Source organism: Hirundo rustica, chromosome 1 (genome assembly GCF_015227805.2).
Source record: "Hirundo rustica isolate bHirRus1 chromosome 1, bHirRus1.pri.v3, whole genome shotgun sequence".
Lineage (NCBI taxonomy): Eukaryota > Metazoa > Chordata > Aves > Passeriformes > Hirundinidae > Hirundo > Hirundo rustica.
Genome location: NC_053450.1, coordinates 46,503,387 through 46,519,115, shown reverse-complemented (window position 1 = coordinate 46,519,115; position 15,729 = coordinate 46,503,387). Strand labels below are relative to the sequence as shown.

The window sequence follows — 15,729 nt, the reverse complement described above, 5'->3', positions numbered from 1 at the left end:
AGAGGGTTTTCATGTGGATTCATCCCAGCATGAAACAGCTGCCATGCTGCTGTGGTTGGAGGCCCTGAGTTCATGGCTCTGAGAGGCATGGTGTGGTGCTGAGCTATCAGTGATGCTCCATGACAACATTTCCCCTCGTGCAGTAGCACTGAAATGCCGCAACACTAAAACGCGTTATCTGTAGGGCCACAGGATGGGGCTGATAATGCTTCATCACAACAGCACCGGCTACAAGGCACGAGCAGGGGTACATTGTAATGTTATCTCTCTCAGCAATTCCCTGCTAAATGACCACAGAGAAGTTTATTGAGTTTATTGGACAAAATATAACTGCAGGTGTTCCTCTTGTAAAAATTTCTGAAATAAGCTGTCTTAAAACAGTTGATGAGCTGAAATGGATGCACCTACTTCCTGTACCATATAAGCCCATGGTAGAGCATTGGGGAGCTTCTGGTTGAGAAACTTAAATTGCTGGTTGGTGTAGGGTCATGGATTTGTCTTAAAATGTGTAAATATCTGGCTATTCCAAAGCGAAACACTTCTAAACTTTTGAAAACATAATCTTATGGTACTACAGCTTTCTTCTTTGTCCTTTTAAAAGGATTGTGCCATGGTGATGGTTTATTATAAACTTCTGCTTCAAAACAAGTTGTACTGATGTACTGAGAGTGACTCGGAAATAGCATATGCTTTGTGGGGAGCATTTAAAAAAACATTTGAGCAGTGGCAGAAGAGGAGGGGGGCAAAGGTGTGTTGGACTTCTTTGCAGAGCCACAGACACTTCTTGGGAAGGTCTTTGGTAGCAGCATATGGTGTGTTTTGAGCCACAGTTGGTAATATGTGACAATGAGGTGGCTCATTGAAAAGGACCAAACCTAATACCAGAAAAGGGATTGATTTCATCCTCTGACTCAGTTGTGAAAATTCAGGTTAGGAGACAACAGTGCTCCACAAGAAAACTTCTGGTTTCCTTCTGTCTTTTCACAGTGCACAACTGGGTGTGAGAAGAGTTGTCTTAGTGTCCTTGAAAACTAAAAATTGGGTAACTGAAGTCATTGATAGTCCATATACTTAGCATATAACCTTGCCTAAAATACAGCTGTAAAATATCGTTAGCTTCTTTTAGAATAGTTGTATGTCAGAGTTGTTTCATTACAATGTGAGATTGGGGTAAGAAAAAAAGAAGAGTTGCTGAAAGTACATAGTATGTTTGGCTGGTAAATGCCCCAGGATAAATTTCTCAGGGAAAAAAACTAAATTCACAAAGTAACAGAGAAAGAAGACAAATGCAGAATGTGCACTAAAAAGCGGTACAGACAGGTGGCACAGACATGCCTCATCTAGAATGGGCTCCTTGTCTTGTGTTGCCTAAATGCCCTCTGGCCAATGCATGGCTCAAGAAGCCTGTCTTTGGAAGAGCAGAGTAGTAAAACCAAGCTTTTCATTGCCAGTTGATGATGTTTTGGATCTTTCCTTTCCCTGCCTTTCTGAGCTAAAGTAAATGTCAACTCAGGCTTGCCCATGGGGGCAAAAATAGAATGTAAAATAAGCTGCTAATTGCTATTCTTTAGACCAAAAGGAGCTCAGCCCTGTTTCAATGCCTGCGTGTCCAGTGATTGTTGGACTGATACTAATCATTAGTATTCCCTGGCCCAGCTTTGTGCAGGTGGCTGGACCAGATGACTTCCCTAGGTTACCTTTCAACATGAACTATCCTGGGACTTGAAAGCATTCACTGAGGCAAAAATATATATTCTTAAAGCTATAATAAACCGTATATAATGTATTTCACCGTCTTCACCTCTAAGATTCATTGTATCCGGTTCTAAATTATCCCTCCAATAAATAAAACACCTTTTTGGAAATACCAGGTGAAGCTTGTTTCAACTTTTGCATTAAATGGCTGAAACTAGAACACAAAGCACTAGAAACTTAAAATGTCGAATTCTAATTTTTTTCTCTTCGAAGGAGGAAAGATATTACACCCTGCTGCTTTACAATTCCTTTTTTTTTTTTTTTTTCCCTAGCATGTTTACTGGATATGAAGTTGGTGGTTTAAAACAAAATTTCAGTCTTTAGTCTAAGGTTAGGGAAGACTTCTGTTATTCTAGTCAGTATAGACTGGATGTTGTTAATATCACTTCTTCAATAGCCTCTTACTAGTCACAAACACCTGGAAACGTGCTGCAGTGGAGAGGAGATGTGTAAATGACTACCTACCACCTGACGTCTTTCTAAAACAGCCCACGCTTTTCTGCTTTGAAAAATAGTGTTATTCTTTTCAGATTGTTTCCACTAGGTTTATTATCTCCTGGTTGTCTGTAACAAACTTCTTTTTTCAGGGGAGTGATAAGTACATCATCTGTAGTGACACCAGAGCACAGCTGAGGTTTCTTGAGAAGCTTGATCACTTAGAAAAGCAGAGAAAAGATGAAGAGGAACGTGAAATGTTGCTTCGAGCAGCCAAGGTAAGACTCTGGGTTTCCAAGGAAGTAGTCATGTCCTCTGGATTGGTGACCATCTTCAGGTTTTTCCTACTTCTGGTTTAAATATAACAACCAGTAACCCTGTCACTGAAAATCTATGATGTTGATGACAATTGAGGCTATACAGAAAAGGATTTAACGTATTTATGCTTTTTAAAAAGTCCACAATACTTCTTTGAAATGTGTGGTGGGGTGAACTCCTCTTTTGAGATTATTCCTACTGGTGAAAATGAAGTAAAAATCTATAAATGTCCGTCCTGTATCTCTTTTTGCCTCTGAAACAGTAGCCTGGTGAGATCCACCACCCATGTAGGTGTGTTTGTTTTCTGTAGTCACTTTCAGAGGGCTAGTCTTGGAGCTGGTACCACAGCATCCATGAACCCCTGATGGAGCTGTCGCTAGCATAGAATAAGTTTCTTCTCTCTTCCCTCCCCTAAGGAAGAAGAAGAAAAAAAAACCTACGACAGTAGATGTTTCTTCATCAGTTGTGACTTGACCATCTTCTGTTGATTCTTTTCTTTGGGTTTTGTTTCAAGCTGGATTCTGGAGCCACTTGGGTGGAAACCTAATCTAGAGTTGAACGAACGGTGTTGTGCTTGCATGAATACAACTCCCTTTCTTTCCTATACTTCCTGTCCTTTTTAAGTGTCTGATGCTGACATGAACAGCATCATGCCTAGACTGGACCTGACTGACAGTGTTAGCATCATTTTCAGCTTAATCTTGCCTCTGGCTAGAGCAGAGGCAGCCGGCCCAGATGAGGAGGGGTGTGCACGTATGTGCATGGAGGGGGATGGAAGCCAGTCTGGATTGAGGCATTCACCCCTGGAGCTAAATCTTTCAATCACCAGAGAAAACTGTAATTTATTAAATATTTAACAGATAGGATGGCGTTTGTAATTTCTATTCAATCTTTTTCCTCTTCCTTTGGTAGAGCCGTTCCAATAAAGAAGATCCAGAGCAACTGCGGTTAAAGCAGAAGGCAAAAGAGGTAGGACTTTGCAGTTACCATGCTTGCTTTTGTGTGTTGAGAGAAGGTTGGCAGCCCTGTCCTGGCAATTAGGTCAGGGTTTATTTTGCTGCTGCATACCATTTGCAGAGGCCTTGGGGAAGGACAGGAACTGCCACAGGCAAGGGCAGTGCTTCAAATGAGGTCAATGAATTATGAGCTCTCTTTTTTTTACATTTTATTTTTGCAGTTTCAGTCCTGTCTCGTAACAGTCCTTTGTAAACTGCAGCAGTACACTTGGTAGGAATATAATGTGGGATTAGGAAAAAAAAAAAAAAAAAAAAAAAAAAGAAACTTTGAGATTTAGCATCTGGGACTGTACAATAGGCTACATTTTTCCAGGGTAATTGTTCGTTTTGTAAATCTGATACTGCTTATAATTCTTTGGCTGGGAGGCGGTACTGGGATTTAGTTTTAAATGGAAAACGCCTCTGGCTTTTAATTTTCTGGGCCCAGCAGTTTTCTGTTCTGGAATGGAGCCCTTGTTTCACACAGTTCATGTTTAGCTGCAGGGGTTTTAGTTTATAGCTTAGACTGGTTAAGCTTTTACTCCCAGAGGCCTCTGCATAGCAACTGTAGAAATCAACAAATAAGTTCATTTATGTCTGCAGCCTCCTCTCAGTAGCTGACTTTTTACATTTCCCAATATCCATTTCCTGACTTTTCTAGCCTGAGAGAAAAAAGCTCCACTAATTGGAGCTTATTTTAATTGAGCCTTAATATTGGATCTCACTGGAGTTGCCCCCAGAGCTACTGGGAACAGAATGAAATGAAAGTACCTAAGGTTGAAGATGTGTGTGCGTGTGTATGTGTGTGTGAAATTTTTCACTTGACCTACAGATTCTTGTCCCTGCTGAATAAATCATCAAGCCTGTTCACATTTCTGATTAAGGATCTGACAGCAGACGATAATAAAGACAATTGAGGTGTGAGACGTGTGATACAGAGCTGAAGAAATTGGTTTCTATAGTTACTTGACTGATTTCATGCAATTTTTAAGGATCTTTGTGCTAAATGAGAGTGATTTTCTGAGCAACCTTTTTCCTTAACTGTGCCTCTTGAACTATGAAATTTGTTGTTGCTTAACATTGCTGCACTTGGCTTCTAGGTGCCAGCAGCAGCAGCAGCAGGTTATTTATGAATGCTTTAAAGGCCCTTATTGTTTGGATTAATGTAGGGGCCCAGGCAAAACAAATGGAAATCCAGTAAAATACTATCTGAATCAATGCTCTGGATTTGCACCATAGTAGATGAAATTTGTAAAATGAGAGAGAAGGAACTTGCTTTACTATCTATCTTTTAATTCTTTGTTTCTGCTTACCACTCTTTCTTCATTCCTACAATCTGTGAGTACAAAGTTGCCCTAAAGCCATTCCCAGTTTGCCTCTGGTGCCACCAGGATCAGCAATCAGTGGGTGATGCTAATCTGTCTTGTTTTGTAGGTGACTTTACGTCTGCATCATCTGATTGTTTCTAGATGTACTTTCTTTTAATAAAGACTGCAAAGTAATTCATTTATGCAGCCTCTTTTCTCTTGTTTTCTGAACAATAATGTGTACGATCGTGAAAATTATTCTGTGGTTTGCATATTTAGAACACAAGGTTAGGTTAGATTCATTGATATTTTTCATGAAATCTCTTTTAAAAAGTAGCTTAGTGGTGTACAGAAAAAGGAGCCAACAGAGCAGAGAAGGCATCTAAATTTAGTGCTTGGTGTTCTAATATGTCTTGAGTTCCCCTCCTTCAGTGCATCTCATCATGTGTCAGACTAACACAATCTGCATCACTCTTTGTCCTGTGTGTTTCTCCATGCTGTGCTGCTCCTAGAGTAAGTCTCCAACTGCTCCACCAAAGCAAGAGAAGGCAGATGTGTCTCTTGGGGCAACACAGGTCTTTGTGTTGGTATTCACTTGCCCTCTGTCCTGCTGCTTTGTTCTCCAGAGAATGAGGCAGCCAGAAGCTTCTCCAAACTTCATATGGAGAATGGGGATGCCCACCTTCCGTGCCAGTGGTGCTTTTTTGTCTGAGGCCATCTTAAGATTGAGTGGAAATGAGAGCAAATGCAGCTGGAAAAAATTAGCACTTGATTGACAGTTTGGAGAAAACTGGTCAGCACACATTTGCATTGAAAAAATGCAAGCATGAATAGGACTGGAATAAGAGCAAAATAAAAATCAACAGCCATCCCAAGACTAAAACTGGTAACACAGGAGCATGGTGTACAGTGGGATGAAGGCTTGAAATGGCTTACCCTTGTCTGTCTGTCTTGTCATGTTGTGTTTATAAAGTCTGCTCCTAAGGAACCAAACCTGGAAACTTTGATACCTCTGTCAGCTGGAATCAGATCCTTTCCAGGTCACTCCGAAAGCCTAATCTGATTGCTTGCTTATAGTTCTTTAAGAATTAATATGGACCTGCCTTCTGCAAAGCTGTCTTTTATATGTTGATGGTGACCCCCTGGGAGAGGGGAGAGGGTGTGGAGTAATGGCACTGTAGCATGTTTTAAAGCAAAGTTTCCCAAAAGGCAGGGTGTACATCTTGACATTATAATGAATACTTATAAATCCAGGATGTGCTGTCATCCAGTAGCTGGAAGCAACATCTTAACATTGCTGGAAGTACATCCAGAGACTCTGCAGTGGATTCTTTTATCCAAAAGGCTATACATAATTGCTGTGACCTTTTTATCCTTTTTGCATGACCTATTGCCTCAAACTTCCCCTATGCTAAGTCATTTCCTTTCCTATATACTTAGCCTGTGTAGCTTGCCATGAATTAAGTCTGTATTTACTTCCCTCTTTCACCTGTTTCAGCAGATTTTAATACCTACGGAAAGTGCACATTCCTTCTGACACAGCTGCAAGGCTTGCCCCAAGCTGCTGCTTTGTGCACTCAAGGATTTTGTCCTTGCTCTCCTCACGGACCATCTTTTTGTGCAGTGGCGTGCCTTCAGTCTGGGTAAATTACCCTTGTTTTTCATTCTGCCTTATCTGCCTCTTCAAACTGAGAGGATGCAGTCCTCTCATTGTCCCTGATGTTTGCACTATTAAACCATAAGTTTTTTTAGGTGGTTTCTGCTATTTCCTGTTCTACTTTGTACAGTGCTTCCAGTTACAAAGAAGATGTTCAGTCAATGTGATTCTTGTTGCTGTATTTATAGTTTATCTGTGGCTTCATCCCCTTTCCTGAAATGAGCTTTTGTAAATTGAGTAGGTGTAGGATACTGTCAAATGTGCAAGCCAGCCATATGAACAGTTCATCCCAGAAGACCTATAAAAATGTCAGTATTAAACAGTGTGTACTGTAATTCTAAATATAAACTCTGATCCCTTAGAATAATTTAGTTTGGAAAAGACCTCTGAGGTCATCAAGCCCAACTGTTAAACCAGCACTGCCAAGTCTTGGACCATCACTCAACCGTGTCCCTAAGTGCCACATCTAAATATTTTTTAAACCCCTCCAAGGATGGTGACTCAACTACTTCCTAGGACAGCCTGTTCAAATGCTTGACTACCCTTTTGGTGAAGGAGTTTTTCCCAATATCTTTGTATTTCTGCCCATCTTCTTCAAAAGTGAGTGTGTTTTTGTAGTATGGCTTCAAGAGTCTTAAGGCTGAGCCTGGGCAAACTTTTCAGAATGTGTCTGGGCAAGATACCTGTTTGGGGTTGAGCAGGTGAACAGGTATTTTACTGAGAGCATCTTTGCTTATTTCCACCTCTATCCCTGCTCTTACCCTGTGTCACCTTGCAGCATCTGAGTGCATAAAGGGGAGCAGCTGCATCTTGAGCTAGGGGAAGGAGTGTGTGGAGCAAACACCTGATGGACAGCAGATTTGCCTGCCCCATTCCTTGCTCTCTCAGCAGCTCTGTTCACTTTTGACTGCACAGATCTTCCCACTCCCTTGTTCCTCCCTGCCTGATGCACTCATGCATTTTTTGACACAGATACAAGACGGCACTAGATGAGATGCTGAGAAAATCCAATACCTTTACCATCAACTGAATGGGAGGAAAATGGCAAACCCTAGGGTTTGTGTAGAGACAAAACATCCCCTATAGAAAACATGAAACAAAGAGCCAGCATGATTCCAGTGCATTCTGGGCCTTGCATAGTAATAACTGAATTTTAGTTGTTCTGTAGTATCTTCTCAACAGTTACCACCTTTTTTTTTTCCTGTTTCATATAACCTTCTAACTCCCTTATTTCCTCTCAGATTCTCAAGTAACAAGTTACTGTAACTTGATTCTTTGTTGCTTGCCCTACTGCCTCCAACTCAGGTTTTCAAGCTGTTGGTTTTCTTTTTCCTCTTGTGCCGCTTCTCTATCTAGTCTTCTGGACCCATGGTTCAAATTATTTAAGGCCCCTCTTGTGGCAGGGCAGAAGTTAACCATAACCTCTCAATAATGCAAGTACAGTATGCTGCAAGCAAAACAAGACCTCATTGTGATCAGTTGGCTTTTTTTATGAGCCTTCAATGTCATCCTAAGAGCTTCTGCATAATTACTTGATTTATATTATTTTTATTGTTCTGTAGTGTTTCTTACCTGCTTCTGCATGTTTTGAAAAACAAAAAAGCAAAATAATCAAAGAGACATAAATTTTGTTAGCTGCGATGTTGCCCTACAAATTACAAAGGGCAAGCATCAGAGATTTGGTGTGTCACAAGTCTTGTAGAAAGTCAGGAATAGAAATTCCATGTGTTAGATTATTGGGTGAGGTACAAAGTAAACTGAATGCCTGTTTGTGACACTCACATTGGTGTTTTGAAGGAATGTAAGAAAAGAGCAGCTGGGACACTGCATCGAATACCCTAAAACCATCTGCCCAGAAGATGATGCTAACCATCCTCAGTGAAAAACAGCCCCCCGACAAAACTCCATTAAGTGCGTTTCTCGGATTTGCAAGTAGCCTTTTCTGGGTTTGTCTGAGAGACGGAGAATGGGCATACAACTGATTGTAAATATGGCCTTAGATTAGAAATTTGCTAGTAGAGGAAACTTTAGGGCTGAAAGTACAAAAAGAAAATGTTAATGAAGATCTGGAGAGTTTTCTGCCAAGAACTGTTGGGTGGACTGCATGATGAGATGGAGAAACCTGCCTGCTGATGGCCATTGAACAGTCTTCTTCTTAGTGATAAGCTTCTGAAACAAAACCTGTGGAATACGTTGCATTAGTGTGGGGTGCAGTAGTCTGTTTCTTGTTCTTGCAGCAAAATTAGCCTAAGCAGTGTCTGAAAGCACATAGAGAGCTTGATGCTGGATGCCAGACACCCAGGAACTTCCCTGGGCCTCCAAGTAAGGCAAGCTGATGGGACTGCACAGGGGAAGTCATGTTCCAAGTGTCCTAGAAAACACAGAAATGTATCAATAATGGTTAAGCAAAACAAAAAAATGGTAAAAGGAAATACACAGTCCAACACATAGGAAATTCTTACCAAGAGTGGGCAAAATAACGAGTCAGGAAGTCACTGTGCCCTGGATCTCTTCCTTGTGTGAAGTTAATTATATATTAGGAAATAACAACTCAAAATACCAATTTTTTTTTCCCCTCCTCCTATGGGTAGATTACTTTGTGGCTATCCTGGGAAAATGTTCTGTTGTTCTCCTAATCATCTTATTGCCCCCTTTCATACAGACAGAGCACCTGGTCTTAGGGCACACAGCCATGGTAGGGCCTTTTCTGCCACTGAAGCAAGTATGTGGAATATTAATCTGAGAGAAATCTACAGTATTACATACAGCTCTATTATGAGTCAGGACTGCATTTCAAACCAGTGCATGCTATTCTGCCTTTCTGCTGTTAAATCTAAATTACAACAGAGGGAAAAGTCAGTGGAAACTAATTGTATGGCTAATTAAAACAGTTTGAAAGGAAGCAATTGCAAGAAGAGAAATTGCATTATAGGCAAGAGGAGAGGATGGTAAATGTTTAAATATGCAGCCTCCAAGTGTCAGTTTTCCTCAGAGAATGTCCCCCATATGAGAAGCTTGCTATTCAGCTTCATTCAACCTGTAGGGCAGAAAATTTTGTATAGGAAAGGTAGAGGCTGGAGGCAGTAATGCTCATTGAGCTTTATGACAACCAGTGTGAGAGGCTTGGGATTGAAAGCAGATTTTAGGGTTTATTTTTCATTTTCTTCTCAAGTTCCTTAAAATGCTTAAAGGGAATGTGAAAAAAAATTGCAGTTCTTTCTTCCAAAGACAATGAAGGGAGAAGTGACTGAGAGCAGTAGACAACTTTCAAAGCACTGAACAGCGGACGTAATGAAACCCAGTGAAACCTTGCTTGAAAAAGCTGGTCAAAAAGCGAGAATGGATACAAAAAAGAGAAAAGTCATTTCAGTGGGATAAGTGGACCCACCTAAAAGGTACCTTAGTAATTAGTTCTTTAGAAGTACACAGTAAAGGGCAATAAAAAGCTCAGATAGGTCCTGAGGTTTTTCCTTCAGAGATGTGAGCTAGAAAAAGGTAGACATTGAAATTTGGTCTCAGTTTCTTTGACTTACTTTGAATTTTACCATTTGTTAATTTGTTGTTTAGTTTCTTTATTGTGGAAGCTGATAGGACTGGGAGCGTCTGTCTCTTTTGTATGTCTATATTCCTTTCTTTTTTTCCCCCCTGCAAGTCTTATACAAATTCTTGTTCATCTGCTTTAGTGCTTTTATTACTCCTGATATACTTATTGCTGGATAGCACACATAACCCTTAGGCATACATTAAGTTGTCTTCAGCCTTTCCTGGTTTCCTTTCCTGCCAGTTCTTCTGTTAGTTTAAATATTTATTTAATCTGTCCTGTATTCTGTCTGCCTGTAATATCATATGTGCAGACATCCCCACTTTTTAGTTAATATTAAAGTCACTATCTTGTACATACATTTTCAAGTCTTTCTCTTATATTAATTATAACCAAGTCCAGAATTGTGGTGTTTAGCCACATCGGTCTTGCCAACATTTCTTCTGAGCTCATTTACATCCATGGGGCTGTATATATTTGTTATTGCATTGCAAAAACAATTTTTTGGCTTTTTTTTTTTTTTTTTTTTTTTCCCAGGCATAAGTTCCTAGCATTCAGATGAAGAGAGATATCTTTTTTCTGCTCCTCAGATTTGTTTCCTAGTACTTTGTATATTGAAGTGCCTGCAGAAGCAGACAGTGGTATGAATTTCTCATGCCAGCACGATGCTGGCATGTCATCTGCTGGACAAGGGCTGCCTGTCTGGCTTTTCTTTAACTTCAGTCCTGTTACTGCTCTGTGAGCCCTGGGTAAGACAGGTGATCTCATCTTTACCTATAGACAAACCTTCCCTGGTAAAACTGTTTTTTGAGGATCTAGAGAGTAAATGTTTCATGTACTTTGTCTTCTATGAAAGCTCATACCAAATAATCCTGTGCTGCGTACTTTGTGACCAGACACAAAGGCTTTTGCTTACTCCTTTTCTAAGGTGAACTTGAATTCAGCTAGATAACACCCTCTTTTTTCCCCCCACCTTTGATAATACAGCCACCCTCTGCTGTACACATCATGGATTAGCTGCTGTGAATTAGTTTACTTTATTTGTAGCAGTGTATGCTTTCCATCAGTTTTGTTTAAGGGACTCTTCCTCTTTAGGGAAAGCCTTGAGATTTGCCTGACTTGAATTATTGAGGCTCTGATCACGTACTCTGATCGCATTACCACGTACTTTGTAACCAAAAGAGTTTAAAACCAATCTGCACTATTGCTTTAAGTAAAAGTTTCAGCATCTTCTAGCTTGAAGTATTTCTTGTCTTCTTAAAAACTTTAAATTTATTTTTTAATAATAAAGTGCCTCAAAAATGTCGTTGGTGTAATAGTAAAAATAGATTTTTGCGTATTTTCTGAAATGTGGGGTATGAGAGGTAAATGAGAGAATTTCTGTGAGCAGGAAAAGAAATATTTTTCTCAGAGGATTGAGTGAAGAACAGAGAGGTCAATTTTAAAACCTTTCATTTTGTGTGATTACAGCCATGCTGCAAATGCCATTTCACTATAAGGAAGGACTTTAAAACATACCTTATTTCCTGATTTCTGCTGCAGGTCAGATTAACTAAAATGGTTATTGTGTCACCCTAGAGATTCCTACTTGCTGCAAGACCAGACTTTAAACCCTATTTTTATTATTAAAAAGGCCAGCAGCAACAAAGACTATTTTACAAGTTCTGAGACGTTTTCATAGCAATTTGATCTCTATACACAGGTTTTTAGAACTCTTTGTACTGCAGTTCTTAGCATATGTGAAAAACGGAAAGGGGGGCAAAAGAAGCATGAACATTTATTTGCCACTTGCCTGGAACCCATCCCCTCTTAATGCCCTTCTTGGGGAAGGAATTTTCAATAGATCTTTGTGTTGGCTTCTTGTGTTGTGATGGAAGAACAGCATCTTTCAGCAGATGAAGCAGGTCAGGCTGAGGGGCAGCCTGTTAGTTTGGGGGTCTAATGTATGGTGCAGCTTCCCCCTGCTGCTCTGGAATTGCCATCACACACTTCTGTCTTCAAAGAAAAAGATAAATCTGTTGTCAAGATGAGTATGATGGTATGATTTCACCTGGTTGTGACAGTTCTCTTTGTATCCTATCGTACTCAAAGACACACCAATGTTAATAAAACTGACCTCTAGAAGGGAAACCATGCAGCTTCTCTATGTTAATTTTAATAAAGTGTATGCACTACTTTTACTGTCCCTTACTGCAGTGATCTTTCTTCCCCAACTTATGTGCTGCAGTAACTGTTAAAGAAAGATGTGACTCCGCATAGTCACCTCTTGCTCTTTCCTAGTCTCGTTTAGGAAAATCTGGCAGTAGTTAGCCAGCCAGTATGCTCGGGCATCCCTTGACATTATCTGCCTGTCTTCTCCTTATCCTGTGCTTTTAACTGCTCACACAATGTTTAGACACTTAATCTGCAAATTTTTAATGGAACAAAACTTGATGAAAAGATGATTTTGCTGGCTTCATCAGGGTGATTTGGATGCCTGCCCAATATCGCTTAATGGGGATCTGTTGAGTTCATTATAGAAACTGAGTGTGTAAGTTCATTTGTCTTAACTAAGCTCTCAGAAAAATCCCTGACTTGTGTAGAATGCAACAAGACTATGATTTTTTTTTCTTTTGCTCCAAACCCCTGGTGAGATTCTGTATCATTTGAAAAATCCTTTGACTAGGTAGGAGGTGGTAAATGTATTGGAGAGAGCAGATGTTGGTCATGACGTGTGATTCCAGCATTGTCTTGGGAACTGCCTGGTCAAAGATGTGTCAGTTCTGTTTCTATGAAGTGCATCTTTCTTATACAGTGCCCCAAGTGTCATCCTCCCCTTTGTTACCTCTGCCAGCACTGCCCTCCAGCAGCACTGCTCTCTCCTGCAGTGTGTCTGTGCCAGCAGCACGCTTGGTCCACTTAAATTTCATGGGGTAGATAAATGGTGGTGTTGCCAAGGCACTGCCCAGTCCTCAACCAGAGCAGCATCCTGATGCTCCACCATGAGAGACTCCACCCACCCAATTCCCTCCACCCCATGCTGATACCAGCCCCTCTTGGTATTTAATTCATAGCTCTGCCTTTTGTCCTCATGCCTGACCATGGCTTACCATCAACAGCAGCTGTAAAAAGGAGAGGGGTTTATTTCAATGCTGCTTGCAGCCAGAGGTGTTCAGCAGCCACACATTTTTGACAAGTCTAACTGCAGTAAAGCTGCTTGGTGTTTTGTAGGGTTGAGAGAGAAGGGGGATAAGTTTTCCAGTGATTCCCAGGGATGGAAGCACACGGTTAGACCAATAAAGGCCTTTGGTTTGTTTTGCTTTGTCTTAAGTTTAATGCTTTAATGCATTTTACTTTGAGTGTAATGGTTCCTAAATTAAAGCAAGTTGTCTTTCCCGTTCTGGTTTTCTTCTCCACTGGTGCCTTATGGAGTTTAATCTTTCCCCAGAGGGGTGCTGTGTGGCATGTTGCAGTGCCCCTTCCCATGGCAAGAAGACTGTGGTGTACATGTGACCATCGTGATGACTGAACTGCACTGCTGACAGGAGCGAATGCTTTACCTCTGCAGAGATGCTCCATGGCTGCCTGGAGTGGCTCCAGGTGTTGGAGGCTGGGGCAGCTGGGGTTGGAAGTTAGCACCTACCCCTGTCAAAAATCTCAGCATTTTATTGCTGAGACATAACGTTTATTCTAAGCATTTTATTGCTCCTGCTTAAGTACTTTCTAAGCCTCAATCTTTCACAGTTTGTGAAGTTTCAAAATTTTAATTTATTTTCACTTTTCCCCATCTCTGGCTGGAGTGTGTTACTGAATATAAAGATATGAGATTCAATCTATATATGAGATTAAAGGAAAGCTTAAGATAAACATTTTATGCTAGTAGGCTGCCTGGAGTTAACCTCAAACAATTGCGAAATACTAGTAGTTTGAAAGTTTATAGTGTGTAAGGTATTCTTGAAAGCAATCCTGTATTTTTGGATAAAAAACAAGCTGACTGAACTGAGTGAATTTTCATAAATAAGATTTTAATTGTGTACACTGCACACAAAAGCAAGAATAGTGTTTATGGTAAGTGAATGATGGTATCTAGCATTGAAGAAGTATTGCTACAATAAAAGCCTACATTGGGTGATCAGAGATGACTTGCAAATAGTGCTGTTTTCAAAACTGAAACATATGAACCCCCAAAAACCTATTCTCAACACATTTGTTAAAATCTTGCTTTCCCTGATTTCTGCTGAAGAACCTTGAGCAGTTGGAATCTTCCAGGGAACACTGTCCTTTTAGGAATCTTGCCCTGAAATACTGTTTTTATTTAAATAGCCTAGTTGCTGCAGTACTTGTTGTGAAGCTGCCACCATCACTAAAGTCTACTTATATGAAGTAAAATAAGGTTTGTAACAACACCCACCCAGAAACTACCCAGCCAAAAGCTCTCTTCCCCAAAACACTCCCCTTGAACCCCAAAGTATTTCTTTGTTGTGGATTCATCTTTATTTAAGTGGTAGCAAGTAGGGGACTTATACCATGTAGGTGCTACAAGTTCATTTGTTATCAGGTGCTCTTCTCCTCTCCAAGTGGGATCTCTGAGAGCTGAAAACCAAGCAAAATCATACAGTGTTGCAAGCTTGGTAAGCAAGATACCTGTATTGACTGGGTGAGGAAGTCCAGATAATTCATTGGGTTTATGATGGGAGAGGGGAGAAGATTTGGATGCTTTCCTACCCATGGTATGGTTGTACTTTAATTTTTTTAAGATATGCACACATATCCATGCAGAGAATCCCTATCTGAGCAATCTTCTAAGTCCTGGGAATGGGGAGGATGTGGGCAACAGAGCTGTACTAGTTTCAGGTCAGATCATCCCAGGGTTGACATCAAACCAGAGGTTTATATTTGAAAAGGCTTCCTTTTCCACCTATGCTCCAGGTTGGACAGCTGGTGGATCTGGAATTGATGTGGACATATTAGCAAGGTGGCTAAGACAGTCAGTCTGTCAGCAGACTTGACTGGGTTGAGCTCCAGAGCAGCTGGCATTGATAATTATAAAATAGAATATATCTACATACATTCTATTTAATAGAATAACAAGACTAAAACTTCTTATTTTAATCCTCTTTACTGTGGGTTTCTATCCCATCCAAGTTTACCTAACTTGCGTGAAAGTTGTTTCTAATGATTTCTTAATGTCCAACAGTTTTGGAGGTGAGTGAAAATAAACGTGCAATGTATCTCTAACTTGCTTTGGATGTTCCTGAATATTCAAATATGTACTGGGAAGAGAAACACTAGCAGTGGCAGCTGCTCCTGTTAAATTGGGTAGTACAATGTTTCACAATGGCAATATTAAGTGCTGGGTTCAGGTTATACAGGAAATTGGGTATCTTTTTTGTGCAGTCAGGAATTGAGATTTTGAAATAAGAACAAACACAGGTCACATAACCTGGTAACTTCAGTTTTTAATACTAATCCAGCTTCATAAATCAGTTCAGACCAAGATTTTCTGTTAACCAGAAAAAACAAAACTTATGAGGTAAGGAAGCAGCTGCAAGGCTCCTGTTCAGGCTGCGTTGATACCACAGTGTGGTCTCCATAAAAGGTGTTACACAGTGCTTCCATCGGGCTCCAAGCATGACTGAGTACTGGAATTTGTCAAAAGTAACCAGAAAGAGGGGAAAGATGCTGTGAAACACATTGTTTCTGTAGTAACTGCAGAGCAGTCTGAAACTGTTATAAAAAGAA

The 15,729-nt window shown here is 40.4% G+C and overlaps 1 protein-coding gene across 2 annotated transcripts in view; it reads left to right on the top strand.

The window, feature by feature from the left end:
- TAF4B (TATA-box binding protein associated factor 4b) overlaps window positions 1-15,729 on the top strand; it is a 73,062-nt gene that overhangs the window by 43,977 nt on the left and 13,356 nt on the right. For both annotated transcript variants that reach the window (XM_040086723.1, XM_040086730.2), the window contains exons 12-13: window positions 2,343-2,468; window positions 3,421-3,477. In XM_040086723.1, coding sequence (XP_039942657.1) covers window positions 2,343-2,468; window positions 3,421-3,477 — 183 coding nt within the window. The remainder of the gene's footprint in view (window positions 1-2,342; window positions 2,469-3,420; window positions 3,478-15,729) is intronic.